The sequence below is a fragment of the Selaginella moellendorffii genome, unplaced genomic scaffold (assembly GCF_000143415.4).
Source record: "Selaginella moellendorffii unplaced genomic scaffold, v1.0 SELMOscaffold_0, whole genome shotgun sequence".
Lineage (NCBI taxonomy): Eukaryota > Viridiplantae > Streptophyta > Lycopodiopsida > Selaginellales > Selaginellaceae > Selaginella > Selaginella moellendorffii.
This window is the reverse complement of record NW_003314261.1, coordinates 2,859,045-2,886,329: the sequence shown is the minus strand read 5'-3', so window position 1 is coordinate 2,886,329 and position 27,285 is coordinate 2,859,045. Positions and strand designations below refer to the sequence as shown.

General features: G+C 46.0%; 9 protein-coding genes and 1 long non-coding RNA gene across 13 annotated transcripts; 4 read left to right on the top strand and 6 right to left on the bottom strand.

Annotated features, from left to right (window-relative positions):
* Positions 1–1,316: 1,316 nt before the first annotated feature.
* On the top strand, positions 1,317–1,960 carry LOC112347206. Its single transcript, XM_024677698.1, has 2 exons — positions 1,317–1,814; positions 1,883–1,960. The coding sequence occupies exon 1, from the start codon at positions 1,368–1,370 to the stop codon at positions 1,791–1,793; it is 426 nt and encodes a 141-aa protein (XP_024533466.1). The 5' UTR covers positions 1,317–1,367; the 3' UTR covers positions 1,794–1,814; positions 1,883–1,960.
* Positions 1,751–3,851, bottom strand: LOC9641774. 2 transcript variants are annotated; one of them, XM_024677686.1, is made up of 5 exons: positions 3,745–3,851; positions 3,398–3,684; positions 2,945–3,222; positions 2,739–2,802; positions 1,751–2,675 (listed from the first exon to the last, which is right to left on the bottom strand). In XM_024677686.1, the coding sequence occupies exon 5, from the start codon at positions 2,609–2,611 to the stop codon at positions 1,931–1,933; it is 681 nt and encodes a 226-aa protein (XP_024533454.1). In that variant the 5' UTR covers positions 2,612–2,675; positions 2,739–2,802; positions 2,945–3,222; positions 3,398–3,684; positions 3,745–3,851; the 3' UTR covers positions 1,751–1,930. The 2 variants fall into 2 exon arrangements, with proteins under 2 accessions (XP_024533454.1, XP_002960277.1); XM_002960231.2 differs by lacking the exons at positions 2,945–3,222; positions 3,398–3,684; positions 3,745–3,851 and having other exon boundaries at positions 2,739–2,813.
* A 248-nt stretch (positions 3,852–4,099) lies between these two features.
* LOC9641773 (zinc finger CCCH domain-containing protein 18) lies at positions 4,100–6,488 on the top strand. Its single transcript, XM_024677677.1, has 8 exons — positions 4,100–4,203; positions 4,294–5,226; positions 5,291–5,467; positions 5,536–5,715; positions 5,776–5,825; positions 5,885–5,992; positions 6,046–6,154; positions 6,201–6,488. Exons 2-8 carry the CDS (start codon positions 4,304–4,306, stop codon positions 6,268–6,270), a joined length of 1,617 nt encoding a protein of 538 aa, XP_024533445.1. The 5' UTR covers positions 4,100–4,203; positions 4,294–4,303; the 3' UTR covers positions 6,271–6,488.
* On the bottom strand, positions 5,038–6,101 carry LOC112347208. Its single transcript, XR_002992704.1, has 4 exons — positions 6,031–6,101; positions 5,822–5,971; positions 5,502–5,767; positions 5,038–5,439 (listed from the first exon to the last, which is right to left on the bottom strand). It is a non-coding gene; the product is annotated as an uncharacterized LOC112347208 (long non-coding RNA).
* LOC9641772 (uncharacterized protein sll0005) lies at positions 6,133–9,869 on the bottom strand. 2 transcript variants are annotated; one of them, XR_002992700.1, is made up of 15 exons: positions 9,585–9,869; positions 9,378–9,527; positions 9,144–9,320; positions 8,949–9,092; positions 8,774–8,879; positions 8,571–8,719; positions 8,387–8,512; positions 8,198–8,341; positions 8,043–8,130; positions 7,614–7,987; positions 7,236–7,556; positions 6,922–7,179; positions 6,676–6,866; positions 6,302–6,560; positions 6,133–6,236 (listed from the first exon to the last, which is right to left on the bottom strand). XR_002992700.1 is itself a non-coding variant. In XM_024677669.1 (13 exons), the coding sequence occupies exons 1-13, from the start codon at positions 9,783–9,785 to the stop codon at positions 6,726–6,728; spliced, it is 2,379 nt and encodes a 792-aa protein (XP_024533437.1). In that variant the 5' UTR covers positions 9,786–9,869; the 3' UTR covers positions 6,619–6,725. The 2 variants fall into 2 exon arrangements, 1 of the variants encoding a protein (XP_024533437.1); XM_024677669.1 differs by lacking the exons at positions 6,133–6,236; positions 6,302–6,560 and having other exon boundaries at positions 6,619–6,866.
* A 156-nt stretch (positions 9,870–10,025) lies between these two features.
* LOC9662996 (sorting and assembly machinery component 50 homolog B) lies at positions 10,026–11,826 on the bottom strand. The gene is made up of 4 exons (XM_002960229.2): positions 11,362–11,826; positions 10,807–11,292; positions 10,241–10,738; positions 10,026–10,178 (listed from the first exon to the last, which is right to left on the bottom strand). The coding sequence occupies exons 1-4, from the start codon at positions 11,824–11,826 to the stop codon at positions 10,098–10,100; spliced, it is 1,530 nt and encodes a 509-aa protein (XP_002960275.2). The 3' UTR covers positions 10,026–10,097.
* A 44-nt stretch (positions 11,827–11,870) lies between these two features.
* Positions 11,871–15,193, bottom strand: LOC9662995 (biosynthetic arginine decarboxylase). The gene is made up of 9 exons (XM_024671945.1): positions 14,430–15,193; positions 14,206–14,360; positions 13,966–14,148; positions 13,740–13,811; positions 13,511–13,690; positions 13,324–13,458; positions 13,187–13,273; positions 12,328–13,128; positions 11,871–12,273 (listed from the first exon to the last, which is right to left on the bottom strand). Exons 1-9 carry the CDS (start codon positions 14,983–14,985, stop codon positions 11,932–11,934), a joined length of 2,511 nt encoding a protein of 836 aa, XP_024527713.1. The 5' UTR covers positions 14,986–15,193; the 3' UTR covers positions 11,871–11,931.
* Positions 15,194–21,994: 6,801 nt separating this feature from the next.
* On the top strand, positions 21,995–23,910 carry LOC112345018 (pentatricopeptide repeat-containing protein At1g56690, mitochondrial-like). The gene is made up of 2 exons (XM_024670894.1): positions 21,995–22,075; positions 22,435–23,910. Exons 1-2 carry the CDS (start codon positions 21,995–21,997, stop codon positions 23,908–23,910), a joined length of 1,557 nt encoding a protein of 518 aa, XP_024526662.1.
* LOC9662994 (protein APEM9) lies at positions 23,896–25,655 on the top strand. Of its 2 annotated transcripts, XM_024671350.1 has the most exons (7): positions 23,896–24,027; positions 24,077–24,256; positions 24,301–24,378; positions 24,430–24,685; positions 24,746–25,044; positions 25,094–25,234; positions 25,291–25,406. In XM_024671350.1, exons 1-6 carry the CDS (start codon positions 23,975–23,977, stop codon positions 25,203–25,205), a joined length of 978 nt encoding a protein of 325 aa, XP_024527118.1. In that variant the 5' UTR covers positions 23,896–23,974; the 3' UTR covers positions 25,206–25,234; positions 25,291–25,406. The 2 variants fall into 2 exon arrangements, with proteins under 2 accessions (XP_024527118.1, XP_024527125.1); XM_024671357.1 differs by having other exon boundaries at positions 25,094–25,655.
* LOC9662993 (9-cis-epoxycarotenoid dioxygenase NCED4, chloroplastic) lies at positions 25,154–27,069 on the bottom strand. Its single transcript, XM_002960227.2, has one exon. It carries the CDS (start codon positions 27,052–27,054, stop codon positions 25,246–25,248), a length of 1,809 nt encoding a protein of 602 aa, XP_002960273.1. The 5' UTR covers positions 27,055–27,069; the 3' UTR covers positions 25,154–25,245.
* Positions 27,070–27,285: the final 216 nt, after the last annotated feature.

Genomic DNA, 27,285 nt, shown 5'->3' with positions numbered 1-27,285 from the left:
AAGGAGGCTCCTTGAAGAGAGCCTTTCGTTTTTTTATGACTACTTTTATGGTGATGGTCAAGGTCTGGACAGTGGACAAATGGATACTATAACTGCCCGTCTACGTCAGATCCTGGCTTGCTGGGATCTTGACACTCGTGACTTGTGTTCTCTTTACTGGAGAGCTTGGGACCAGTTTAATACTCAGGAAGGAAATCAACAACCTGAAGTTGACGGGAACAGTGGCACGCTCCACATTCTCGACTATTTATGGCTGTTGAAGCAGAGGACTGATGATGAAGCCCATGAGATAGTCGAGCAACAGAACTTCATTGCAAACAAACGAATGATGCAGGTAAATTTGCTTTTCGCTGGTGTCGTTCCTCACGGTTTGGCCTTTTCTCAGTTCATGTTCGGTCTTCCAAAAGAAGAAGAGCTGGTGGCGTCGTATTCTTGCAGGTAAAGGCGCTTATGATTTTTGGAATATTGTTTTTAATAACTTCCCTCCGTTTGCAGAAATCCTCAAAAAGTGCGTGGCACACTATACGTTACACCAAAACACATTTGCTTTGCCGATACGAAGATGACTCTTGCCGATAGCCGAAACCTGTACGTGGTCCCAATTGATCGCATGATGCGCATTGAGCTCTCAGGCAAACGATCAATCGTGCTAATACCTTTCCATCAACGCCCTCTAGAGTTCAGCAAGCTGTCCGATCGCGATGCAGTTTGCAAAACAATCTTTGATCAGGTGAGCTTTCGACTTGAGTACAAGTTACTCGAACTAAGCTGAATCATACACAGGTCGTTGGCACAGGGTCACATTTGGAGAAGTGCATGTCGCCCATTTGGTCCGAGAAGGGGAGACACGCTCCACTCAAGTCTAGTAACAGTGCTGTCAAAGGTGCGTGAGTGCAAGGTTTTCATGAACAGCTGCTAAATTAATTTGAACGTGAGCAGTCTTTAAATGCTGGCGGCAAGGAATGCTTCACAAATACAGTGGAACCTTGCTAGTAACAACGGCTTATATCTTGTTTACGCAAGATGACAAGCAGAAGGTAAGAGCTTCAGTCTGTGAGGTCTAATAGCTCTCTCATGGCGCGCGCAGGTAATACAAATGGACCATACCAGCATCTCCAAAATCCATGCCAGCAGACGAGGCTTGAGACCCAGCGGCGTGGTCATTGAGCTGAAAAGCGGGGAAGATGTAAGTTGCTTCCTTTCAGATCATTTTTCGACTGAGAAAGCTTGCAGTGTGAATTTTGCGACTTTGAAGGCTACACCGCCCCCGCCAAGGAGATAGCGAAAGACCTGCACAGCTTGGTCTTCCCTGGCTAGGCGCCGACGTGGACAGCCACATTCAGCTGACATTCAAGCCCTAACGACCTATGGCGGATGAAAAGGCCACAAGCGGCGAGCATGCGGACTGGACAACGTCGTTGGAGTCGGACAGCGGAGAAGTGAGCGGAGTCCAAGTCGAGGCTGCCGGAGCCGAGGCCGCAGCTGCAGTGGAGCGGAACCACGTAGAGAGGATGAGACGAGCAGACAAGGCAGAGGAGGAGAGGGGCGTCGCTGCGGCTCGAGCCAAAGCAGGAGAGACCATCGCCGGGATAGCGTCGGGCTCGGTGCCGTCCCCCAGGAGAGCTTCGTCTCCTGCCGCTCCCGTTTGGAGGGACAAAGACGAATGTGAGGCCGCTGCCAAGGACAGAGCACGCTTGGAGAAGATTGCGAAGGAGATGGCCGACATAGCGGCAACGAGAAAGCAAGAAAGAGAGACCACGGCCAATCCTCGAGACCTCCACGACCTCTCTTGATTGAAACAACTTTCATACGAGGTACACTCAAGCTTTTATTCTCTCGATCTCGTCTCACGGAGAATTTTTTCTTTATTCTTCCCTGCCAGTTGAGAATAAATCCCGGAGGGTTTGCTGTAAATTTGTTCAATCTAGTTTTAGTCGATTCTCTGCGTCTCTAGTTTTTCTTTCCGTATCGCGTGCTCGTAGTAACTCCGCATTGCCAGGGGCAGGAACAAGGGAAGCAGGAAACAAAAGAGGTTGAAGCTCCAGAACACCATGTTGGCAACCGCTACAAACTTTGCAAAGCGCTCCCAGCCGCCGCCGCCACCGGGCCTCGCAAACTCGACGTCCATCCAGCTCCAGATGGTAAACAACCTCCTCGCGTTATACGCGATGGGAACGAACGCTCGAATGGGGAAGGAGACCGCGTCGGAGCTCCCGGCAACCCTCTCGGACATGATCTGGAAGACGAGCAGCGCGGTGTGAGGCACTACCGATCGAAAGAGCTGCCGGTCACCGCGGTAGAGTCCGACTAGCAGGAGGGCGAGAGGAAGAACAAGGCCAATGACGGCTGCCACCGAGACGTAGTACCTGAGGATCTTGAGCTTGAATCCGGTGTAAGCTTGCGGCGGCCGGGTCGCTGTGACTGGAGGGAACGCGAGCTTGGCGAGGGCGAAGAGGTAGAAGGACGCGAATGCCGCGAACTGGAGCTCTGGGATGGGGATGAATCCATCGCTGGCGTAGAAGATGGCGGCGAGGTAGCAAGCGTAGAGTAACACGGACCTGATCGGGGTGGAAGAAGGCCGGGCTTTTTCCTGCTCGTTCTTCGCCGCCATGAAACGCGCTGTGATAAGAAATGCCAAGTGGAAGGCGAGCTTTGCCCCACGTGTATAGATTTTTCTACGTGAAGACAATAGAAAACATTAGCATTGAGAGAACATGAAGACAATAGAAAAACCATACCACGATCACTGTTGGGAGTCAATGGTTTCGTTTTTGCAAAGCTAATTTTTTCGCAGCGCTGTTCCTGCAGATCCAAGCAACGTCACCGTCAGTGTCTCACAGAGCAAGACTGCTCTCGGAATTTATAACGCATACTCCTATGCTACAGAACAAACAAAGAGCCAAAAAAACTAAAGAAAAACAAAAGAAAACTAGAGATTTCTTACCGAGGATATGGAAGTAAACTCTCCCTCAATCACCAGAGCCTGGCCACTGCGACAAAAACAAAATCCCGCCTGCCTACAGCACGTTCACTGGGACCAGGAAGAGGAAGAAGAGAGAAAAAAAAAACAGGAAGAAAAGGAGACGGTTTTGTTTCTGGGGCCAGCGTCGTAAGTCCGATGCATTGCACGGTCCAAAGGCAGGAGCAGTAGCAGGAAAAAGAAATCGAGAGCGGAAGCTTACGTACAGCGGGTGGTGCTGATGCAACACCATCAATCACTGCCTGCAAGCCAAGCGAGCGACGTAAGTTTGTAACAAAAAAGAGGAAACAGCAGGCAGCAGAGAAAGCAAAACAAAAGAAAAACCAAGCGAGAGATTGGTTGACAATGAAAAATCTCTGGAAAAATCAAAAGCGAGCTGAAGCAGCAGCACACAGCAACAGGAGCAGAGCTACTTACCGCCTGCAGAGAGTGAATGAGTAGGTGCTACGAGCAACGAGCGAAGAGTGGTATGGATATACAAGACGCTGGAAGATCTTTGCCACCCTTTGAAAAACTTTTGCGTAGTGTACTTTGCAGCGAGATTTCATCGACCCAAGCTTGAGTCACCGAGCTGTAACATATCATTACCCTTTTGCGTACTTTACTGTGCAGCGAGATTTCATCCTGCGTAACAAACCAAAGCCTTTAGTCACTGAGATTGTAACATATCATTATTCTCCTCGGCCTTTCTTCTTCGCATTAATCTGCGAAGAAAACGAAGCTTTAGTATCTTCTTTTTTTCTTTTCTGGGCTTTAAACCTTACCAGGAAAACTTTGTCCTCGGTTCCTCTCAATCTTTGCAGAGCAGCGCTTGCTTCCTTTTCTCCTCCTTGTGACCGATATGAATATAAAACTGACGCCCTGTCTGAAGGATCCCTTTCTCGGCTTGCGCGACCTGCTTTCTCTGGCTAGAGGAAAAAGCTTTCCTTGCTGATGCTTCAAAAGTCTCGCTCACTAAAACAGTAGAATCCGTGTAGTATTGAACTGCAGCCTTGTTTTTTGCCTTTTCTTTGCAAGGGATCTGCTGAAGAGCCCATCCGAGCTATAGTCCAATAATTCGAATTTGTCAGCAGGTCTCGGGAGAGTGATTGGTTGAACAGTGGAGAACGAGGGTCCCCTCCCCCTTCCCCATTTTTGAAGCAGCAGCTTGAGGGAGCCGATGAACTGCACGAATCACTTATCGCAGGATTAGTACATCCGAAGAAAAAAAAACCACACACGAGGTATGTTACCAGTAGCATTCTGTGCAGCTGCTGCTGCTACTGCTGCTGCTCCTCTCCTCGGTGCTCACCTCGGCTCCATTCATTCTGTAGAAAAAATCATATGGATCCTTACGAGCTCACGAGAATGCTGTACGCAAGAGTGCAGGCTCTGGATCCCAGGTACGTCTCAAAGATCATTGGATATCTGCTTCTGCAAGACGAGGCAGAGCAAGATATGCTCCGGATGGCCCTCGGCTCGGATGCCCTCCTCTTCTCCGTGGTGGACAAAGCAAAGCAGGAACTTGGCCTCTCTCCCAGTCCTAATGCTCATTTCGATCATCCTGCTCCATTCTCCAGGCCTGAGCATCCACCTTTCCACTTTAGTACCGCATTCGATCACCAGCTTCAATCCACTTACCATCTCAGAGACGTGTACCATCCTCCCCTCGTCAATTCCCATGTCCCGTTCCAGAAGCAACTGCAACAACAAGCGGAGTTAATGAATCGGCCTTCAATGCAAGATATATACCAGCACCAGCCTCTCTTTGGTGCCGGAGTTTTCCCAAACGATCATTTCTACCCGGAAACTTTCGCGTTCCTCAACAGGAACAGATTGAAGCAGCAGAAGCAGCAGCAGCAAAAGTCAGACGAACACGATCTGATGCTGAGTCTCTCGGAGCACGAATCTCCAAACAGCAGCAGCAGCAGTAGCAATAACAGTAGCCACGCGTGGAAGCCTTGCGTCTACTACTCCCGGGGCCACTGCAAGCACGGCAGCGGGTGTAGATTTCTCCACACTCCGAACTCGCTGGGAATCGAGGAGCACGGGACAGAGTCGGCTCTGGAGAGGCTGGAATTGGAGATTCAAGAGCTGCTCCGTGCCAGAAAGTCACCGGTGCCAATCTCGTTGCTTCCGCAGATGTACTTCGAGGAATTCGGGAGCGCTCTCCACGTTGACGGGTTCCTGGCGACTCCCGAGGCCGTACAAGGATCCGGTTTAACCAGCCTGCTTTGCCATATGAAGAACACTCTCGTCATCGATCAGTAAGCCGATCGATCTTCGTTCGAGTCCGTCTTGCATGCGTCTGACAAGTAGTTCGCTTCTCAGGCCCAATGGACAGCAGGCAGTCGTCCTGGTTGAAGAAAGTTCCAGGCTTGCGGTTGCGGCTCATCGTGGAGATAATTATGATCATAATGGCATCGTAAGTCCCAGCTCTCGTCAGATATATTTGACGTTCCCTGCTGAGAGCGCTTTCACTGAAGAGGATGTGAACGCGCACTTCAGGTAAAGAAGTTAAAAACATATCAAAAGATAATACCTCTCATGTAGCTGCCTTGTTGCTTGCTTGCCAGCGCTTATGGTCCTGTTCAGGACGTACGAATCCCTTATCAGCAGAAGCGTATGTTTGGATTCGTAACCTTCATCCATGGAGAAACTGTCAAGACCATTCTGGCCGAAGGCAATCCCCACTATGTTTGCGGAGCTCGTGTTCTGGTCAAGCCTTACCGTGACAAAGTAAAATACACCGACAAGTAAGCTCGGATCACATGGAGACTTTTTGTATGTTTGGCACAATATGTTTGTCTGTCTAGGAAAAATGCTGATCAACAATCCAGGAATGCGAGAAACAACACCGACCTTGGTAACTTTGCATGGTATTTTGCTACGTTCCCGTGTTTACACGCGGTGTGATTTTCCCAGCTTCTAAACTGCCCGAAGAAAGCATGCAGCAGCAGCAGCAGCGAGAGAATTACCTCCAACAGAAACTAGTAGAGTTTCGACTCCAAGCTGTAGATAAACCACAAGATGGTAAGCGTGAGATATTCTTTCACGGAAATCCGACTTACTGTGGAGTCTTTCAGGTGCCACCGACGTGTTACTAAAGGAAACGAACATCAACTTAGGATACATCTTAGGAGATGACGACACACACAGAAAAACTAGCCATAGCAGTCGCAATACTTACTCGAGGTATTGCTCTAATCTTATTGATGCAAGTTTAATTTTGAGTTTCCAGAGCTGCAAGTTTCCCAGAGAACCCATTTGCAGTTACCTACGAGCAGGAAACCACCAAGTTAGTCTCTTGACAAAGCGGAGTAAATGACAGAAAGTACCAACAGTTTTCAAGTAGTTATCCACATTTCGCTCCCCATAAGACCAAAGTTTTGGCAGCTACATTTATTTGTACAGGGCCCTGTGACAGTCGAAATATAACACGTCAGGCCTGTGAAGCCCTTTTCCAGGGGTTCCCACTGCTACAATCAAAGAAGGAAAAATTAAAAAAGTATAAAGCAGATTGCTAGAACTGGCCTGAGATTGCGTACAATTAACATAGAGCGAGATTCTTCATTGCATCGCTCTGGCATGCTCTGTGCATCTAGAGGAGACAAAGCACACGGAAGTGAGAAGAACAGACGCACAAATTCAGAGCCCCGTGTCAAACAGAGTTTTGATTTCAATTGACTTGCAACTTACAACTTGAGAGATTGTACCTTTGCCGTGACTTTGTCTTTCGCCAGTCATCCAAACTATTTGACGTGCTTCACAAGAAAACTTCCCGCAGGACTCTGGCAACAACACGCGATGCGAAACGGCTCACTATCTCTGGAACCAGCTTCGATGAAATGTTTGGAAGAATGGGTTGGAGTTCTCTTAGTAATCTGAGCACTTCCAATCCATTTTCCTGCGTTTGATGGAAACAAATGGGGTCATTATCACAGAAACAAGTCACAACATACCCGATCGATTGTTCTGAACGATGGAGTTCCTTCTACAAAAAAGGAGATGATTTTATATACGTTGTTCAATACAAGCTCGTCTTCTTCTGTGATGGCTGTAATGGTGGGGAGTAGCCGATGAGGCATGAAAGGCAAAGCACTGGCAAAAACGCCAACGACAGGCATAGACCTTAAAATGGTATCGATTCTGTTCAGGCCCAGTAATGGCAACGCACGAGCAACTTGCTCCCTAGACAGTGCATCCAGTCCTTTCACAACCTGCAGCCAGAAGTTTTGGATTGCGGAACTAGAGATGATACTGAGTAAATTCATACCTCGTCTAGTATAAATTCGCGAAAGAATTCTCCACGCTCGGAGACCATAAATCCCAGCGCCACCCTAGCGTGCATTTGTCCGGACGGAAGATCCTTACTAGTCGTTCGCAAGATAATGTCTCTTGAAGTACTCGGTAACGAACCAAGGGATGCCATATCCCCACCGAGTGCTTCACCGCCTCCACTTTTAGCAGCCACAGTAAATGACTCAAACGCTTCCATAACATCGATGAATCTGTCCACGTCGAAAACACCGGTTTTCCCGTAGAGGGTATACCGAAGAGCTTCTCTTAATCTTGGAGAATCATCTGTAAGAAGCCTCTGCGTAACAGAAAAGAAAATTGAGTGGCAATGGTTTAGAAAATAAAACATACATACCTGTGCGATGTAAGGATACGCTTCGTCTACTATTGCGAAGTCCGGGTTGCCTACTAATGCAATGCCTTCCAGAACTCCAATAGCTCGAATTATAAGAGCAAAATATGGAGGAATCCGGAAAGGATAATCAAATGTGATTTGAGCCAGATCGGAGGCAAGTTCCTGAAAGTTGATGTTCTTGGCACCACCGCCTTCTAGAGCTTGATCAAACACTTTCGCCAAAACAGGCATAATCGGATTTAGATTCACTCCTTCGGGAATGAAATCTAGCTTCACAAAATCCTTGACAATAGCCTCGTAGTCACGATGAATAAGATGCGATATCGCTTCAATCATTCCGTATTTTTGGTCATCTGTTATTTGTGTCATCAGACCTGCATGCGAAACAGTTACTAACATTTTCAATCCTAACGCATACAAGGAACCTACCAAAATCAAGTATGGCCAACTTCCCATCAAGAGTGCGTATTAGATTCCCAGGATGTGGGTCAGCGTGGAATAAACCTGTATCTAGCAACTTCACAGTCAAATATTCAATGAGAAAACAATCGGAAGCCGAAACAATGGAATATATAAGCACGTACCTGTTTTAGATAGCAAATTACACCTACATTTACAAGTTCTCCGACATCATCAGCTGTACTTTGAGAAAGTTTCTCTCCATCAATCCATCCGGTTGTTAATACTCTTCTTGATGTATACTTGGCGTAAGTTTTTGGGACAACTACCTGCAGCAAAGATGGTGATCAATTGAATCATTCAAAAGCTCAAACCTGAGGAAGGTCTTGCCGCATCATTTCTGCAAACCTAGTTCCATTCCGACCTTCATTGACATAATCAAGCTCTTCGAAAAACCGTGCAGCCCATTCATCCACAAGACCAACAACATCTGTAGCTATCTGTACTACAAGCGCAACACAATTATGGCAAGAAAATTACATCGAAGGTAAAACTTGCCTGTGGAAATTTTCGAAGAGCGAGCCCAAGTTTTCTGATGATGTACAAGTCAATAGTTACAGTCTCAAGTACGTAAGGCCTTTGAACTTTTACAGCCACAGGTTCTCCCGTCTCCTTAAGCCGACCCTTATAAACTTGCCCCAGAGATGCTGCAAAGATCAACTTAAAGAGAAGTATAGAAGCAAATTTCTAGTTCTTCATACCGGCAGCAATAGGAGATGGAGAAAGCTCCGAATACAGTTCGGTCCATGGCTGGCCCAATTCTTTCTCAATAAGATCCATTGCAATATCGTTCGGAAATGACGGCACCTAGAAAACATTTAAGAAGGCTATAGTCACAATGAAGTGCAAATCAGTTCCAAGTTCAATCCAACGTACTTTGTCACAAAGCTTCTGTAGCTCAGTCATGGCGGCAGGAGACAATATATCAGGACGAATGCTGAGAGCTTGTCCAAGCTTGATATAGGCAGGTCCAAGCGATGTTACAATTTCCCTCAGCTCGATAGCTCGCGCGACTTCATTCTGCAAGTAAAGTGCCTTCACTCAGGGAAACAACAAAATAAGTATCGTTACCTCTTTCAGCTTCTTCGAAACGATGTCTCCAGCGAGGTGAGAAAGAAATCCGCCAGCAACACCAAGCAACTGGAAAATGCGAGTGAAAACAGCGGCAGGGCGCTTTCCCCAGTACGCAGATATCGCTTGGGGGCTATAAACCAGGGGCAGTGCTTCCTTGTCTCCTTCTCTGTCAACCTGGAAACATTGCAAAATATGGCTCTTCATTTTGGCTCGACGAAACATATTTCTTACCTCGACAAGGCGAAGCTTTACGGTCGATGACGCGAAGAGCTCGTCCGAGAGATTCTGTCCTCGAAGCCCACGCATGAATGAAGCGACTTGCTCGTCTTCTTCGAGCTGAGCTCTCATCTTCTTCACTTCCTCCGCCATATCTCCCACTCGCTGCCATGCGCGCCATGAGAAAACCAATCTAGCGACAAAAATCAAAACAAAACGTACCATGCTTCGGCCAGCACTGCCATTAATCCTTGCGCTCCCATTGACATTCCTACGAGAAGATTTCGCCTCGGAAGCCGGAGGATCCGAGGTAGCTACCGCTCTAACACAGAGGCAGCGACGAGATCGCTGCCGATTAGAATCATCATCGCAGAAGCCGGACGACAGCCGCCTGGGAATGGCGCCTCCGGACTGGAGCAGCATCGCCCCGCAATCGTATCGATTGCACCGTCGTCGATCGATCGCTCAATCCCTGCGAGACACCATACCCAGTCGAAATGCTGGAAATAAAACCCTACGCCCTCATTTTTCCACGAGGCAGCCACCACAACCTCAAGTTGGAGGCCGCTGTTAACCCACGTCAGCGCCACGAAGGCTCGTAGTTGACTAGCGGGTGGACCGGGCCGGTCAAGGCACAAGCTAAGAATATACTAAATTCTAACATTAGACTACTCAAAAATCCATTTATTCGGACAAATTTCTTCATAGAATCGAGTCAAAAACGTCCCGTCTCTTTCACGGAGGCGAGAAGCACAACTGGAATCCTTTCCTGACGCGATCGTTTTCCTGGTACTTGAGAACTCGGCAGTAGTTTATCTTCCAAACCAGCAAAACACAAACTTTAGGAGAAACAAAGAGAAACCAAAGATCAAACAGACCTCTAGACGAAACATTCTCGTCGGGATGACCAAGCCCGCGCCCACCGAGGACCGGAACCCCGAGAAGAACTTCTGCGCCGTCATGTTCTTCCTGTCCGCTAGGCTCAAGATGTTGCCCGAGCACGCAAAGACGTGAGCGTGGATGTCGTGCTCTTTGAGAAACTTGAGCGGCAGATCGAAGGAGAGGTCCGCGAAGCCGTTGATGGCGAAGTCTCCACCCAAGGTGTCCCTCTTCCCGATCTCCTCTTCGTTGCCGGACTTGACAAGCCGCCTGAGTTCCCTGGGACCGACTCCACGCGTTCGAAAGCCGACCAGGCTGAACGGGCCCCGGAGCTCGCTCACGAGACAGCTCGGTCCTCCCATGTAAAACCGGTCGCTCAGAGGCGTCGACTTGCTCAGGAAATCCTTCCCCCAGGGAACGATCAGCCCAGCCGAGGCACCGAGATTCAAGGCTGCGTTGAACACGCCTAGAGGAACAGCGAAACGGAAATCTAGCTCCTGTAATGCAAGAAAAGAAGACATCAGTAAAGATAAAAGGCAGAGAAAACATCGTGACTTTCAAGTACCTGCCTGAAGAACCGCGAGAGCCTGGCGTCGGGTCCCAAGCCAGCGATCTGGGAGGAAGTGGAAAATGCGAATCCTTCAGTTGGTCTCACAGACGAATCCCGGGTGTCCAACCTGTAGCTATACTTCACAGCCGAGAGCAAAGAGTGACCAAGTTGGCCGCGAACAGTCTTGGACGCTCTATGAGACGGATCGGCAAGGTTTCTCCACGTCAAGTTGTAGCTGAGCTCGTGATTGTTGTCGTGGATCAAGCCAGTCGAGACCCCTAGCAGCCTTTCTTTGTAAGACGAGTACTTGTGCCAGTCCTGGGAGAGTAACGAGACCCGAGTGAAGAAACCAGCAGGCCAAGTTCTAAACCTGGGGAAATTCACTCCCACACTGTTCTCAGCTGTGGAGTCCCAGCCGTAGCAGCCAGTTCCATCCCAAGTTTCTCCATAACCCAGCAAGTTCTTCCACTTCAAGGTTCCCTCCAGCGACCATTTTCGAGACTGCAGTACAGTTTCCATGAGAAACATGAAAACTAGAAAATAAAAGCTCGAGAGACCCAGAGAACTTACTTCTGGCCTGGAAAACATCCCCACATTGCACGAGTAAGGCCTCTCGGGCTCCACGACCTCGACGATCACATTCGTCGTTCCTGGCAGCTCCGGCGGCCCGACATCGAAATTGATGACCCACCTCTCAAACACATCCATGCGCTCCATCTGGACGCTGGCCTTGGCGGCCTCCAGCAAAATATCCTGGAGCGTCGTCGCCTCCTTCATCTTGCCCAGGACCGACTCGATCACCCAGTCCTTGGTGCGCTTGTTCCCCTTGATCTGGATGTCGTGGACGCGCACATTCACATCCTCCTTCTCCATCTTGTGAGCCAGCCGCTCGAGCACTCGCCGCTTCCTTACCGCATTGGATCCATCCGCCGCCTCCTCCTCCTCCTCCTCCTCCGCCCCATCCTCCGCCACATCCTCCTCCGCCGCGCGATTCTGCTCGCCTCCACTGCGAGCGTCGTCGTCTTCGCTCGCCATCGCCAGAGCCCGAGAAACCCTAGGGTTCTATAGATACGAAGCAAAACCCTAAAACTTTTATCAAGAGAATCTTTTTCCTGCTTTAAAATAATTGGCGGGAGCATATCATCGGCTCAAGTAAGTGTAGGATCCCAAGCTTCTCTTATAATTCACTAGCAGTGCTTGCGCTTCTTCCACCGAGAGATGGCCCTTTGCGACGGCGTCCTCGGCCTCCCTTCGCAGCTCTTCGGTCATCTCGTCGCCTACGTGCTGGACGGCTCGCATCACTTCTTCCATGGTTTGGCCCCGGATCACTCTCTCGATCGTGTAGCCTCCCCGGCCGCTAGAGCTGCCGTTCTTGAGCAATGCCGCGGCGGAGGTAAGGATGTCGCTGCTCGTCTGTGGCTTGATCTTGACGTGAATTATGTTTGTTCCACCGAAGAGATTGTGAGCGCTTCCCATCACCTCCTGACAGAGCTTGAAGTTTTAGTACCGGAAACAAAAGAGAGAAGGAAACTTTACCTGGTAGACACCACCGAGGAAGAGTCCCATCAAGTAAGGCTCTCCCTTGCGCAGCTCGTGAACAGGGAGGGCGGCTGCTACTTCGCCATTCTCGCCGATGAACCGATCAAACTTCCCATCGCTGTCACAGGTAAGGTCTGCCAGAGTAGCTTGAACAGTCGGCTTCTCGGTCAGCCTTTGCAGTGGAATGATCGGGAAGATCTGGTCGATGGCCCAGGCGTCGGGAGCCGAGCGAAAGACGGATAAGTTGATGTGGTAGACTGCGGCCAGTGAGTCCCTCAGCTCCTGGAGCTCGTCCGGAAGATCTTCTCCTTTGCACAGTGCTACGACACGATGGCAGAGTGCTTCGTACAGCGCGTCGGCTTGAGCTCGCTGCTCCAGGCTCAGGCATCCGAGCTTGAAGAGGCTGGATATCTCGGATTTGAACTGCTTGGCATCGCTGTATGACTCTCTGAAGTTGGACTCGTCCATGGTATTGTAGACCTTCTCAAACGTGTGAAGGAGGTACTCCCCTGGATCTTGATCGGCGGCCGGGCTTGTTGAACAAGGCGGACGGTTTGAGTTGGCACAGCAGCCTCGACCATTGTCTTTCAGCTGGCTATAAGGCGAGTTATTCGTCAGAACTTCCAGATTTGCGAGGGAAGTGTTCTCGGACCGCTCAAACGTGCTGAGAACGTCGAAGACAAGAACGGAATGATGGGATGCCAGGGCCCGCCCGCTCTCAGATATGATCACGGGTTGAGCAACCCCTTTTAAAATGCAAGCATCGACCAGAGCTGCCACCACATCGTTTGCATAATTCTGGGATAGAAAAGAGAAAACCATGGTAAGCTTCGAAAACGTAAAAAAAAAGGCCCACCTGCATGCTGTAATTTGTTGAAGCACTCGATTGAGTTTTACTTCCGTCGTAGTCAATACCAAGCCCGCCTCCGACGTCAATATATTGCTGGAGAAAGCTTCAGATGGCCACTATACCGAAAGTAAAGGAGTACATACCATGGGTGCGCCCATCAAAGCTAACTCGCAGAAGATGTGGCTTCCTTCGCGCATGGCTTCTTTGATAATAGAGATCGAAGGAATTTGCGAACCGATATGAAAATGCAGGAGTTGAAGGCAATCCAACATGCCTTCCTGCATGTTCCAAGTGTTAGTATTAAATCCAGCATAAAAATGCGTAACAAACCTTTCTCAACGTATACACAACACGAACGATCTCAGTCACCGTGAGACCGAACTTCCCTTTGTCGCCTGAAGAACCACCCCAATGCCCGGTGTGTCTGGTGCTTAGTTTTGCCCTCACACCGACCATGGGTCGAACTTTCAAAATTCTGCACGCTTGGATTACCATTTCTAGCTCCTCCATCTGTCATAGGTTCATTGATAAACTACTTGAAATAAAAAGAAATACAAACCTGTTCAAGAACAATGATGGCATTCACGCCAAGCTGCCTCGCCAGTAACACACTCTCAATATATACCCGATCCTGCACATCAGCACCACCAGTTAGAAACAAAAATTAGAAAGTAAGAGAAACAATTTGTTGTCAAGAGTCCATCGACGCTAGAGTCAATTACTCACAAGTCAACAGCACACAACTCATCAAGCCTCGACACTGGAACAGGGTCACAAATAAATGCCTTGTATCCGTTGCAGATGAGAAGCGCGTCCTTACTGCCCCTTAGCTTTGCAATAGCTATCAGAAGTTCGGGTTTAGAGCCTGCTTCTAGCCCAAACTTACACTGATCCCCAAACTTCACAATGTCTTCGAGGAGATAGCGGTCGTGGTTACACTTGATAGGAAAAACTCCTTGAAAATGCCGCTACACGTCAGGAGAGCGAACTGTTGAAAAAAAGATCAAAAGAAAAGAGAAACTTGCCTGATAGCTGAACTTCGCAATGGCATTGTTGAAACAGTCATTCAGCTGGCGAATCCTGTGCTGCACTATTTCGGGGAAACGAAGAACCATTGGTAGCTGAAGGTTTCTTCGTCTGAGGCTCTCTATCAGATCCACCAAGTCCAGTTCGTCCGCGCCTGCCATTAACAAACAAAACAGAAAATATTAAAATTCTTGCCTTCGGACAACTTCAAAGATGAATTTACCATCCAGATGCCCCTGGAGATGGACGCTAACGTGACCTTTAGAATTGATGAAAAAGTATGGCGCGCCCCACCCATCGATCTTATACAGCTCCGCGCTGTCATTGATCGTCCATATCTCTTCCTCCAAGTCTCTTTGATCCGTGGACACAACATCATCCCGCGAGATGAACCCCACCGACGACGTCTCAGAGATTGTGAGCCTCTCCAGTATGTCAAAATCCTTCCTGGCGGACGAGTAGTGCGTGAGGACACGCTTCTCGATGGCTGTGCTGCTCTCTACGGACCTCGTCTCCTCGTGAGACCTCGTTCTAAACTTCCCACTACACCAAGCGGCTCTCACAAAAATATTTAGAACCTGGACTCTCCTGGATCGAGACGACGCCCTAGCACTGGCGCTGGCACTGGCACTGGCACTGCATTGATCGGGCGAGCACGGGCTCCCACACCCGGGCTGCGTCCACGAGAACCACCGAAACTGGGGCGGCCCGGCGATTCGATCCAGCGCGTTCTTGTACTGGAGCGATGTCGACGACAGCATTGGCGTGATGCCCGCCATGGCGCTGGCGCCGATCAATCGCTGCGAGCGAAAGATCGATCAAAATCCAGGGCAGCCGCGAGAGATCCAATGCCTCCGGCAGCCGATGCGCCAATGCCCCACCGCAAACATTTGCCCTAGCGCAATTCACACCCTAACAATCCATGGCGCGCATTGCAATGCGCTCTCCCTTCGCCCCATGACGTTTCCCATAAGGGTTTTAAGGGGTTAAAAGATAGTTAAGCGAGGATAACCTGAAGCATATGCTAGGGTGGTTAAATCTGGCGTATCCAGAGAAAATATATTACAAAATATTTAACCACTGAAATAACTTTAAAATCATGTCAACTTCAAAATAATGTTTTTATTTGGAGCAATTATTACAAGGGTTATTACATACATGTCCCACCTAAGCCTATGGAATCCGATCTTGCAGGTGGTCTAGATGCAAACCACATTAAATTAATGTATGAAGTTATTTGATATAATAATAAGGAGGGAGTGTTGACCTTTCTGGGCTGCCAGATTTAGCCAATGGCAGCCGTCCGATAGGGGTAGCTGTAAAAGGGTTATTTCCTTAACCATATCTTAACAAATAATTCTATTGATGTTTGCTATCAAGCCAATAGGAAGTAGTTAATTGCCTGGGGTGAGAGAAGAAGGCGCTACCACACATGTCACATGCAAAGTGTTAATTGGCATTGACACTAAACCTTTTGCAATGGAGATTGTTGAAATTAAGAGGGTAAATTCCAGGATTTAGTGGAAAGCATTTATAATGACAATACACCTTCAAATTATGATTCAAGCTTATATTTAGATCTCTTTCCTTTGATTTAGGGTTTTATGGGCTATGGGCATGCTCTTGCCAATCCCTTGCAATGGTGCTTCACATTCATCCCAAATGTGCAAATTCCTGCATAGTGCCTTTTTTTTTTGCTGCAGTTGCTAGTCTACTACCTGTTTTGGGAATTGAGACAAGTTGCAACGACCATGGTTGGTCCTGATTGTTCTGAATGCCCACTGGCCAACCGGCTGTGAAAATGCCGAACGGCTGAACGGTTCATAAAATTTTTTTGATAAAAAAAAAACATTTTTAGTAAAACCACATTAATAAAAGTAGGAAAACCAAAGCAGATGATCCCTCATGGCCTATAGAAGCACTCATAGGTTGAGATTGACTAACACTTTGTATACCAGCTCCAGAAGCAAATGCCCCATCAAAATGTCTACTTTGTAGATTTGCTATAGAAGGTAAAGACAAAGGGGTATTAGTGATTTGCTCCACCAACATTTGGTGAGTTTGGTTCTGAATATGAAGAGAAACATTTAAAGCACTACATGCTTCAATATCATACCCAGAAATTTTAACAAGATACACCTTAATTCGTTTTGGCAGACCACCATACATTTTTCCACAATAATTACATTTCCAACACCCAACTCCTTTGCCAAAAGCATAAGGAGTGAGCTTGGTAACATAGGACCATGCTCAATCAGGCACCATTGCTCAATTGTGCCAGAATCGCTTGAATCGCTAGAATCATGGAATTGTAATTTCCATTTTAGGGCAAAAATTTCAAGCATCGCGGACTGGGCGATTTATGAGGCCTTAGCGAGCTGCTCCACGCTCAATTGAAAACAAAGGCAGACCGACTGGAGAGTGTTGCCCTATAGAGCTCGGTACGCACGTAGCTCCTATAGGCTATAGCCCTCTTCGTCGGATTCTATGTAGGCTTGCTAGGCTGCACATTCATGGATGGATGGATTGCTCCATAACAGTAGGAGAACAGCAAAGTAGTGGAGATGCAGTGGCAATGGTGATAGTTGCAACAACATAAAAAATCTAGCCCTTGCAAGTGTGATCACCATTTTTTTTGTCTAACGGAATCACCAAATAGAGCTGTCCAACTGCATTCGGCTGACTGCGTTTGGCGGCGGTCGGGATTTTGGCCGAATGCAATCAGGACCAACCATGGCGATGACACCGGAGCCACTGTTGTAAGTGGATTTTCTTGCAATGAGATTGCATTTTCTCAAACTTTGTACTAGCGATGGAAAGATTTTGGGAGAGTCATTAAGTTTGTAGGTACTTTTTTTTCTCTCTTCATTTTTATTTTGTTTTCTTTTGTTTCTTTAGATTCAAAGGCAAAGTTGCTTCAACAGTATGGTGGTGTGATGTCTCTAGCAGCATGTCTAAACCACTAGCAAGCAATCTACAAAGTAAGCTATTCTCCTTTCAATGGAAGTTTTGGAGTTCTTTTATATTCTTTAGGTGGTGGCACAAGCTTTAGAGAAGGCAAAAGTGAAGGAGTTAGAACTTGTAACAGTAGTTGTGACAATTGGTCTTGGCTTGATTCTATGCTTAGATGGTAACGTTCTTTATGATCTTCCTTGAGCTTATTGTTGTGCCTAGTGTCGGGAGAACTATATTGGGCATCACATTGAAGAATTGCTTAGCATGTAGTTTCCTAGCCACTGGCACCAGGGGAGGGGCATTCATCGCTCACATGCTTCTCATTGTGGCAAATTTGCATAGTGTAAATATTTTACTTTCTTTACTAGATGAATTCATGGGTGCAAAGATTAGGACATTGGGTGGTGAGTGCTAGCTAGACTCTAACAGTAGGTTCTATCTCTTGCTAATTGCGCTATCATAGTGATGGAAGTGTGGTATCAAAAAATTTTGGGTTATCCAAGTGCTAATATACAATGTTTTTGCTAATCTAACCAGTAACAAGTTGTATCTATAAGATGATAGATTATGTATGCCTTTGGTGGAATCACTAGATCAAAATCCAAAATTGGTAGAGAATTCTGTTTAACAAGTTACCCAAGCGAGTGAATATTTATTTTTAAATGAATAACTTTATTTTTAATGCTCTATAAAAAATAATCAATTTACCCATTCTTATTCTCTTTTATGAAGTATTATAATCTTAAATATTTCAGGTCAAAAATAACTTTTATAATTTAATTTAACAGTATCTACAAATATAATAAGAAAACTATATTCTATACAGATGGCCTATCTAAATATCATTAAAACATATAGAACCTAACACCAAGTGATAGTGGGTTGATTTAGTTTTATGAATGTGTAGGACCATGATCAAAATTTCAAATGTTAATATAAAAAACTTAAATAACTTTAACAATAGGAGTATATATTATATTTTTATATGTAGCCTTAGCTATTTATAATCTAACTCATAACAAAAAAAAACTAAAATAATGTATGTAGTATTTGATGAATTAGTAATATTTTAAAATACTTTTCCTAACTGCAAATATAGTTTATTAATACATAATACTATGCAATATAAGATTTGAATTTACAGTTTCAATAACATATATATTTACAAATAATTATTTTCTTGACTAGATCTGGGAAATAATATATTAATGTTCCTAATAGCTTATTGTTTTATATTCTAAGTAAAACACATAATTAAGTAATGTCTTTCAGTAATTATTCTCTCTTCTAGAGCTCTAGGGTTTGTGAAGAACTGGGAGAAGAACAACCAACACAGTGTGACTTGGAAAGTTATAACCCAATTCTTTCTCCTTTTTGTAGAGAAGCTTGAGAGTGCTTTAGCCATATTTAGAGACTGATAGTCTAAGTGTTTGTTTTCTGTTGACATGTATGTGATTTCCTTGGCCTTGTCATGGAGCAAGTTGTGTAATTAAAAGCACTCCTTGCATAACCTTTGAATGCTTAGCCGAGGTTGTGGACAATGAATGTAAGCTCTTAAGTTTTCTTCCTTGCTTCTTGCTTTCTTATGTGAGTTTCATTTTTTCAATGTGCCTGTTTAATGGGCTCTTGTATTGGGCTGTGTTGCTACCTCTCGGCGCACTACAAAACCAAGCTCTAGGAGAAGTACAAGCTGCCTAGATCACAGAGCCAAGATTTTATCTCCCACTGCTTCTGCAAGTGCTATTTACTTGCACAAGAGTTCCAGCAGCAAAAGGCCAAGAGCATCAAGTCCACCATGGTTGATCAAAGTTAGGGTAAGCACAAATTATTTTGCTATTCCAACTTCCTCTAGGTGTGAGTGGAGACTAGGTGCTGGGGTAGAGAATTGCTGGGGCATAAGCCATGGACAATAGGCAACAAAAAATGTTGCCTGGGTCTATGGCCCTTTTGCATTGCTTGTCAATTTTTTTTGGCTCTTAGAAAACTCTTGTGAGGGATTGTGTGCGCAGAAGAACAATAGCTTTTGGGGTTCCCATGGAGATGTTGCTTAGGTGGCAAAACCATTGGGCCACAAATATCGTTTCCTAGCTTGGATACTATGATTAAAATTCATTTTGACTTAAACTTGCCTCAATCAGTTAATATAATTAAGATGACATTTACTCTGTTTTATAATTTTCTTCTTTATGTATATGTTTAGTTGATAGATAAAGTCACCTGTCACCAATTGATAAGCTATACTAATGATTGGGCAATTACAGCAATTCCATATGATGCTTAAGGTGTGGGTTAGCTTAGTCTTAATAAACAAAATTAAACACCTTCATAAATCTTATATACATAGAATATCAGGTTTTGAATTTATAGTTTATATATTAATAACAATCATTTTTTATATTTCTTTTCTTAGTTTTACTTAGGTCTGGGTAGTAGATTAACATTTTATTGTTCTATATTCTAAGAAAAGCACATGGAAAAGTAATTATTTACTAAATCTATATTACTTAAAATTAAATTAATTTTGAGTTTAAGGGTACATACAATTTTTTTAATTTTAGGTTATATTTGGGTCTGAGTAATATATTAATGTTCTTAAATCTTGGTTATATATTTATTCATATTCCAAGTAAACACATAATAATTAAATAATGCTTCCCCAAATTAATGATAATTAATCTTCTTAGTTCGTCTTTACATTTCTATGAGTCTGGGTAAGTTTTCTTAATATTTTAGGATTCTAAATTTATCTATATTCCAAATAAAAACATACTTTGTAGGGTTTATAAATATGCATGCATATATATTTATTACCTTGGCTAGGTAATACACTAATTATAGTATTATAGCATATGGACCATCTATTGGGACTAAATCTAAAATACAAGTTTAAACCCTAATTAATATATTTATTGCTTTATCCTAAGCAACCACATTGGTGGAGGTGAGAGGTATTGTAATTTGTCATTAAAGAGCAAAGCTTTTAGACAGTGCTTTGCTTTAGTGTTTAGCATTGCACTTTTTGGTTTTATTTCTTCATTCTCTTTTAAATCTAGATTTGTATTAGCCTTTTGCAAGATCTAGAGTTTTAGCTATCATTGTGCTTATATCTACTTTTTCTTCTAATTTTCATTGCATTCTCTTCTTTTACTATACCATGCTGTCATCAATTAAGGAGTATATCACTTAAGCTTTAGATTCTTATGGTAGTCTGTAATCACCTAGCAAAAGCTTTAAATGTTCCACCTAATTTATTATCGTCACTTTTTCATTTTCCAAAGGGGACGATAATGTAAGATCTGTGAATATATGTATGTATATACATGTATTACCCTATAGTACTTGTTTATTTAGGACTGAATTTAGTCCATCTATTTTTATATATAAGCAGTGGTTTAAACCTCAATTAATATATTTATTCCTATATCCCAAGCATTCACAACTTTATATATAACTTATAATTAATAAAATTTATTTTTAGTAATTCTTCTTTTATTGTTTTTTTTGGAAGTGTACTAAATATATTTATTCTTATAACTATAAAAAATTAATCTTAGCAGTTTCTGTTTTAATTTTTCTGGGTTGAGTAATTTCTTAAAATATTAGTATTATCTTTATCAATAATATTTACTTAGTAATTCTTATTTTTCCCTTTAGTGTTTGAAATAGTGCATAGGTCTTAAGTTACCTGAAGACAATCACCAAGACTGTGGATGGAGTTATAAGTGAGAAAAATCATAATGCCATATAATACGAGAACTCAAAAGCACAATCCCTATACTCTATACTATTATATACACATATAAAAATATCAAAAGAAAATATTGTATAAAATTATTGATTTTTGTACTCTTCCAACATTTTCTGGGCAATATTAAAAGGCAATTGAGGAGATAAAAGCTTCACCTTGCCAACCTGCCAACTTTTGTTGGGCAATTTCTAGTTCATATACTTTTTACAAATTCTTGCAACACTCCCCAAGAAGCATAAGACCCATGGCTTTAAATATGCTGCAATGACAATTGTTGTGGCTATTTGTCTGCAAATCTTATCAGCATCTATTATAATCACAGCATATGCATAATATAGGCACAAATTAAATGTCTCTCATAACTAAATTTAATCACTAGATTAAATTAAATATTATATTTAGTTGTGCAATTTTTTTATCTAACAATACAATCTTTATACCTTTTCTTGGATTGTTACCTAAAATATTTCTATATTTTAAGCTCTATCGCCCTGTGCACCACCTAAGTAGCTCACTCATCGACCATGCTGCTGGCCGCTCGTGACTCTATGCCACCTGCTTACAAAACCCTAGCATGATGTAGAAAAGATCTACTGCAAACATTTTGTTTGATGTAGATTGCATGGCCATCAGTAGAAATTCTCTAAACTGGAGTTGACGCTACTGCTCCAAAAACTTCCAGGTTGTCAACATAATAAAGTCTAAGTGTGGTTCATCCTAAAGCAGCTTATACTTGAAACTAAAATGTGATACTGTCACAAAGTAGCGTCCAAGATTCCTAACTTCAATGTGAATCCGGTCTGTAGCTTGGAAAGATTTATCAATGTTTCTTTCCCAGTGGTAAATCTGAATTCCAATAAGGCAAGTAAATTTCAAGTAAAATTTAGATTTTAGATTTGGAAAGCTTTTTCTATCTGTAGAACGAGAAGGAGTGGAGGCTCTTGGGAAAACTTTTGTGAATGTTTGCATGGCCAATGAGAGGATGGCTGGGATAGAAGAAGTTTATTGTTTGCTGTGGATGAGGGCCAAATCACAACACGTGGTCTAGCTCCCTCCTCTCTCTCAAGTGTTGCAATTTTGATTACATGCACAACATCGCTGCCATCACCAGGGATCGACCTCCACACACAAAGCATACTGCCGAGGTTGTGAATGCCAACACTATGGTGAGCATTTCTTTTTTCGCTGCTTTTTCCCCAGTTAGCAATAGAAGGTTTCCAGTGGTTGTGTAACCACTGGGTCTTCTCTCACGCAATGATGGTGAGCCAAAGCAATCACGCCTTATCCCCGTCAGCTCCAGGAAATAAGCTTTCTAGGACAGTGTTTATGAGAAATTGGGATAGAGCTGATGATCGTACAGAGAGGATTTGCCACAAATCGCAGAGCATTTCATTCCATAAATCCATATCCATCCCTAATTTGCTGCATTGGATGAAAGACAAAAACTTTATGGTTCTTAGGCTAATCGTGCTTGGTATTTCCTTTTTACTTTTGGTAGTTGCAAATGTCAATTGTGAATTGCTAGGGAAAAGACTTACGCTCTAGCAGAATATATGCATATGCGCATATGCTCAGATTTCCCGCCATTGGGTTTGAGCGGCATAGCGATGAAGCCAAGAACAAGGGCAAGGATTTTGTGGCTTGGAATTCGCTCATCTCAAGTTTCGCTTCGATAGGCAATGCCTCGGGCGCAAAGAACGCCTTCGATGCGATGCCGGGGTGGACGATCGTGTCGTGGAATGCGCTCCTGGATGCTTATGCTAGGAAGGGGCAGCAGCTCCGCCGGATGGAATCTCTCCTCGGCGCCATGCCCGAGTGGAATGTCGTCTCCTGGACAATCATGCTCAAGGCCTTCACGAACGAGGGCCAGATCGATTCGGCGGTGGCTGTCTTCGATTCAATGCAGGAGCGCAGCTTGATCTCCTGGACGATCTTCCTCCAGGTGTACGCCGCCAGATCAGGGCTTCTAGCCCAGGCCAGGAACGTCTTTGAGAGGATGCCCCAGCACGACGCGGTTTCTTGCAATGTGATGCTCGTGGCTTTCGCTCAAGCCGCTGATCCAGCCAGCGCCAAGCGCGTCTTTGATTCCATGCGACAGTGGACCGATGTCTCGTGGATTTCACTCCTTGCGGCATTTGCCCGGAATGGCAATCTGGAAGGCGCGAAGAACACATTCGACACCAGTCCATTCCGGAATCTCCTTCTCTCGACCGCAATGCTCCAAGCGTTTGCGCAATCCGGCCACATCGATCAAGCCCAAGATTTCTTTGACACCATGCCGGAGTGGGATCTAGTCGCTTGGAACAGTCTTCTATCAGCATTTGCCCAGGCTGGGGATCTTTACAGCGCTTTGCCAGTCTTTCGGAAGATGCCGATCAAGGACATTGTCTCTTGGACGTCTCTCCTCGGGGCTTGCTCCAGGGAACCAGCGGCGGCATCGATCGTCTTCCATTCCATGCCGCAGCGAGATATCGTGGCCTGGACCTCGATCCTCGAGATCTACTCGCAGGCTGGAGAGATGGGCGTAGCTCGAGCTACGTTTGATCGGATGCCCGAGCTGGATACCATCTGCTGGACAGCGATGATCTTCGCGTGCTCGCGCTCGAAAGCTGGCGAGCAAGCGCTCGAGCTCTTCGCGTCGATGCAGATGGAAGGGTGGAATCCAAATGGCGTGACATGTCTCAATGTTCTTGCCGCTTGCGCGCATCTGGGCCTCGTCGATCAGTGCCAGGGATTTCTGGGATCGATGAGCCTGGATCACGGGCTCTCTCCGGGGATCGAGCACATCTCCTGCGCGATCGACCTCCTGGGCCGGATGGGAAGGCTCGAGCAGGCGGAAGAGCTGCTGCGAGCAATGCCGTTCTCTCCGGACGCCGCCGCGATCCGGGCACTTCTTAGCAGCAGCCGGACGCACAGAGACGTCGATCGCGCTCGCCGTCGCGCGAGATCGTCGTGTTCTTCCCTGGCCACCATTCCTCTTCTTTCCAACGCGATGCTGTGAAAGACGTGAGAAATAGGTATGGACTAGATCAAATATTAGGGCTCTGTTTTTAGGGTTTATCACAATGCTGGGCGAGGAAGGGGATGCGCTGTGGGACGATATTGTCCTCGCTGAGAGGTAAATTTCCACTCCACCTCTGCGGATCGATCTTATTTTCGTGCTCTAGATTCCTCGTTAGCGCGATGTATGCCAGTTCTTTGTCCAAGGCGTCCGAGGTTCTTGACAAGCTGCGGCTAAAATCCTCGGACACTCGACGGCTTCTCTACGCTGTTAACGATCAAGGCCTTAGAGACCTTGTTGAAGCTGCTGGAATGGTGCTTGTCCAAGCGACAAGCGAAATGGGGAGGTAACAAATAGCGCTAGTTTTAAACGGTCTAAACTTCTTTTCAGGCTTGGATCGTTATTTAGCATCTTGGAAGATCATTTCGAGAGTCTGGAGTTTATACCGCACTACTTGGTTCTTCCAGCGTGAGTCCTTCTTTTTTGTCATATTTTTTTTTCTAAACGACAGCTCTGTAGAATTTGTCTACAAGTCTCATCTCAGCTCCATTATCCTGCTCATCTAGCTCTTCAGTGCTACCTCGATGGCTGGTCCAGGGATGCCCAACAAAGTGGCTTTTACACTAAAACTGTCAAAGAGTGCACTATGCTGTTGCCGGAGGATATTTATGCCGACTTATCAGAAATCTTTTCTGTGCACGTATTACGTCTCAACGACCCCAAGTTGGTCCTCAGCTGGACGGAGAAACTCGACCTGCCGGAAAGGAGAAGGCAAGTAAGTGGTCGTCCCTTCAGAAATATTCATTGCGTTTTTCACGAGTTGTTTGTTTGATAGGAACTGTTGGAAAAGCTTCTTGATCGTACCGTCCCTACGCCAAAGAACAAAGAAGAAGAACAGGGAGCCGGCTTTCTTGGTGACAAAGAATCTGCACCTACAAAGAAAACGAGAGCTCTCCAATCGACATCGCTACGTATAAGCTTTGCTTACTGGGTAAAGCTCCTGGTTGAAGTGCTTCGCATATTTTGGATCCAAGCATTGGCTCGAATATCATTCCAGTTCTCTGCAATAGGAAAGAGCCTTGCAACGATTATTATGGTGTATGCGTTGATCAAGAAACGCCACCTTATCCGGAGGTTTGAGCTTATGGTTATCTACTCTAGATTCAAGTGCTTGATTTTGTAGGGCCATGAGCAACGTGTTGCGAGGCGCTCTCACTGGACTAAAAGACTTTTGGGACCTTGCTTTCGGATTGCAAATAAATCCATTGGCTGCGGTGTCAAACGCTGGACATTGACGTGATATGGACCTACACACATTAGTTTGGTAGCTACTTGTTATACAGGCTTCTGCTGAGCTAACTTTTCCTTGTTCACGAACAGCCCATGGAAACCGTATGGTACTCTCGAAGGGAGCTCGATGGACGCTACTGTGTCTAGCTTGGGAGAGCTCGCATCCATAATAAGCAGTTCGGAGACGCCAGTTATTTCATCGTGGACGTAGCAAAGCAGAAAGCCGTCATCTTCCTCGGCATCGTCGTTCCTGGGAACGAAAAATGGCTCACTGCCAAAACGTCCCGTTCCAAATTTTCTCCATGCAACCACAGCGGGGTCATACTCGAGAGCTTCTTCAGAGATGGTCGTCACGTTGGAACATCTGGGAGCATTCAGATCGAGCTTTGCAACTCCAGAGAACTTCGGCCAGGGACCATAAATCGAATAATAAGCATACCTCGTCTTTCTGGTGATCATCCGGTGATCGACTTGGCCGATCTCGAGAACTGCAGCAGTGACTCGTGTTACGGTAGCCAGGCTCGTCTTCATATCTAGATGGACTTCACAGACTGTGTTATGAACGGAAGCCGGATCATCAAACATGTTCCTGAGCGGCCATGTCTTTGCAGCGATCAGCACGATCTTTTCTCCGCCGTCCTCCTCCCAGCCGGTCACAAAGTGCAAACTCGTGAAGCCAGGGACGTCGAACCATTTCAAGCCGGACACATCCTCGGCGTTCCTGGGAAGAACACCAAATCGTGGGACTTTGTTCTCGTCGCACACAACGGCAGAGGTTCTCTTCAGGAAGAGATCTTGGAACCGGAAAACTATCTGCGTCTCCGGGAAGACGACGAAGTTCTCGGTCGCCACGAAGTCGTGCATCATAACCGGCTCGGACAGGGGAATTGGAACGTCCTTGGACTTCACTCCTCGAGCAGAAACTTTGAAGTACTTGAGATACGGCTTCGTGGCGACGCTGTAGCTGTAACAGAGCAGCTCTCCAGTCCGTGGATCCAGCTTGGGATGAGCTGTCATTGGCGACTTGAGCTGGTTCTCGCCATCAAAACCGAACCTTCCGACGGTCTCGAGGTCGCCACTCTCGCAGATACGAACAGCATAAGGCATGTCGTCCTCGGACATGGCGAGAAGAGTTCCATTGTGGAAGACAAGCCCAGCGTTCGCAGTCCCGATTCCTCCAGTGGCATCGACGATTCCCAGCGCGACTCTCATGGCGAAGAGTGTGATGCGAGCGATTCCTGGGACTCCGTGACTATCTCCCAACGGATTCGGGAACAGGGACCGGCCAGCGGAAGCTTCGTGCTTGTACCTGTTGGTCTTGGTGTAGCGGCAGCAGTAGTATGGAACTCCACCAACGAACTTGACAGCGTGAAGCATTCCATGGCCGTCGAAGTAGTGGTATCCTCCCACCGGCTTGAAGAGCGGATTGGCACCGTTCCGGATGTAGATGCCTCCTTTCAGGCACTCCGGGATCTCTCCTCGAACCAGGGTGCACGGCTGCGGAGGGACTTCGCAGGGAACCGGCGCAAAGTTGTCGGCGAGCTGGATCTTTGGGTCCGATCGCGGGGGACGCACCACTCGCGGCTCGATGAAGTTTGCAATGAAGCTCTCGGCGGCGTCGCAGAGCCGTCCTGCAATGCCCGTGTATGGCTTTCTGGCGGTGGTGGTGGTGGCGGCGGTGGCGATGGAGGAGGAGCTTAAACTAAGTAAGCTTTTCAGTTCTTTTTCTTCTTCCAGTGGCTGCTCCCTGACTGCTGTTGCTCTGATTCCAGGGTGCTGGCTTTGCGCTGCTGCTCGCGTCTTGCTCACTGGAGAGAGAAATCCGGCTGCTCCATGATGAAGTACGAAAGCCATTCTCTGTGAGATTGCGAGACGAGACCGCGAGTACTCTCAAGGTACGCAAAGCATTGACGTGGAGACTACTCAGAGTAATGAATCAGTATGAGTCACTGTACTCGCTCAAGCTCAAATTCAGCGCTACAAGCAACAAAGACGGATGCCTTGCGGGAGGGACAATCTTGAAGATCTAGTTGATAAAGTTGTGGCTCCCCATCGATAAGACCACTCGGCTTGCCATTCCCGGGC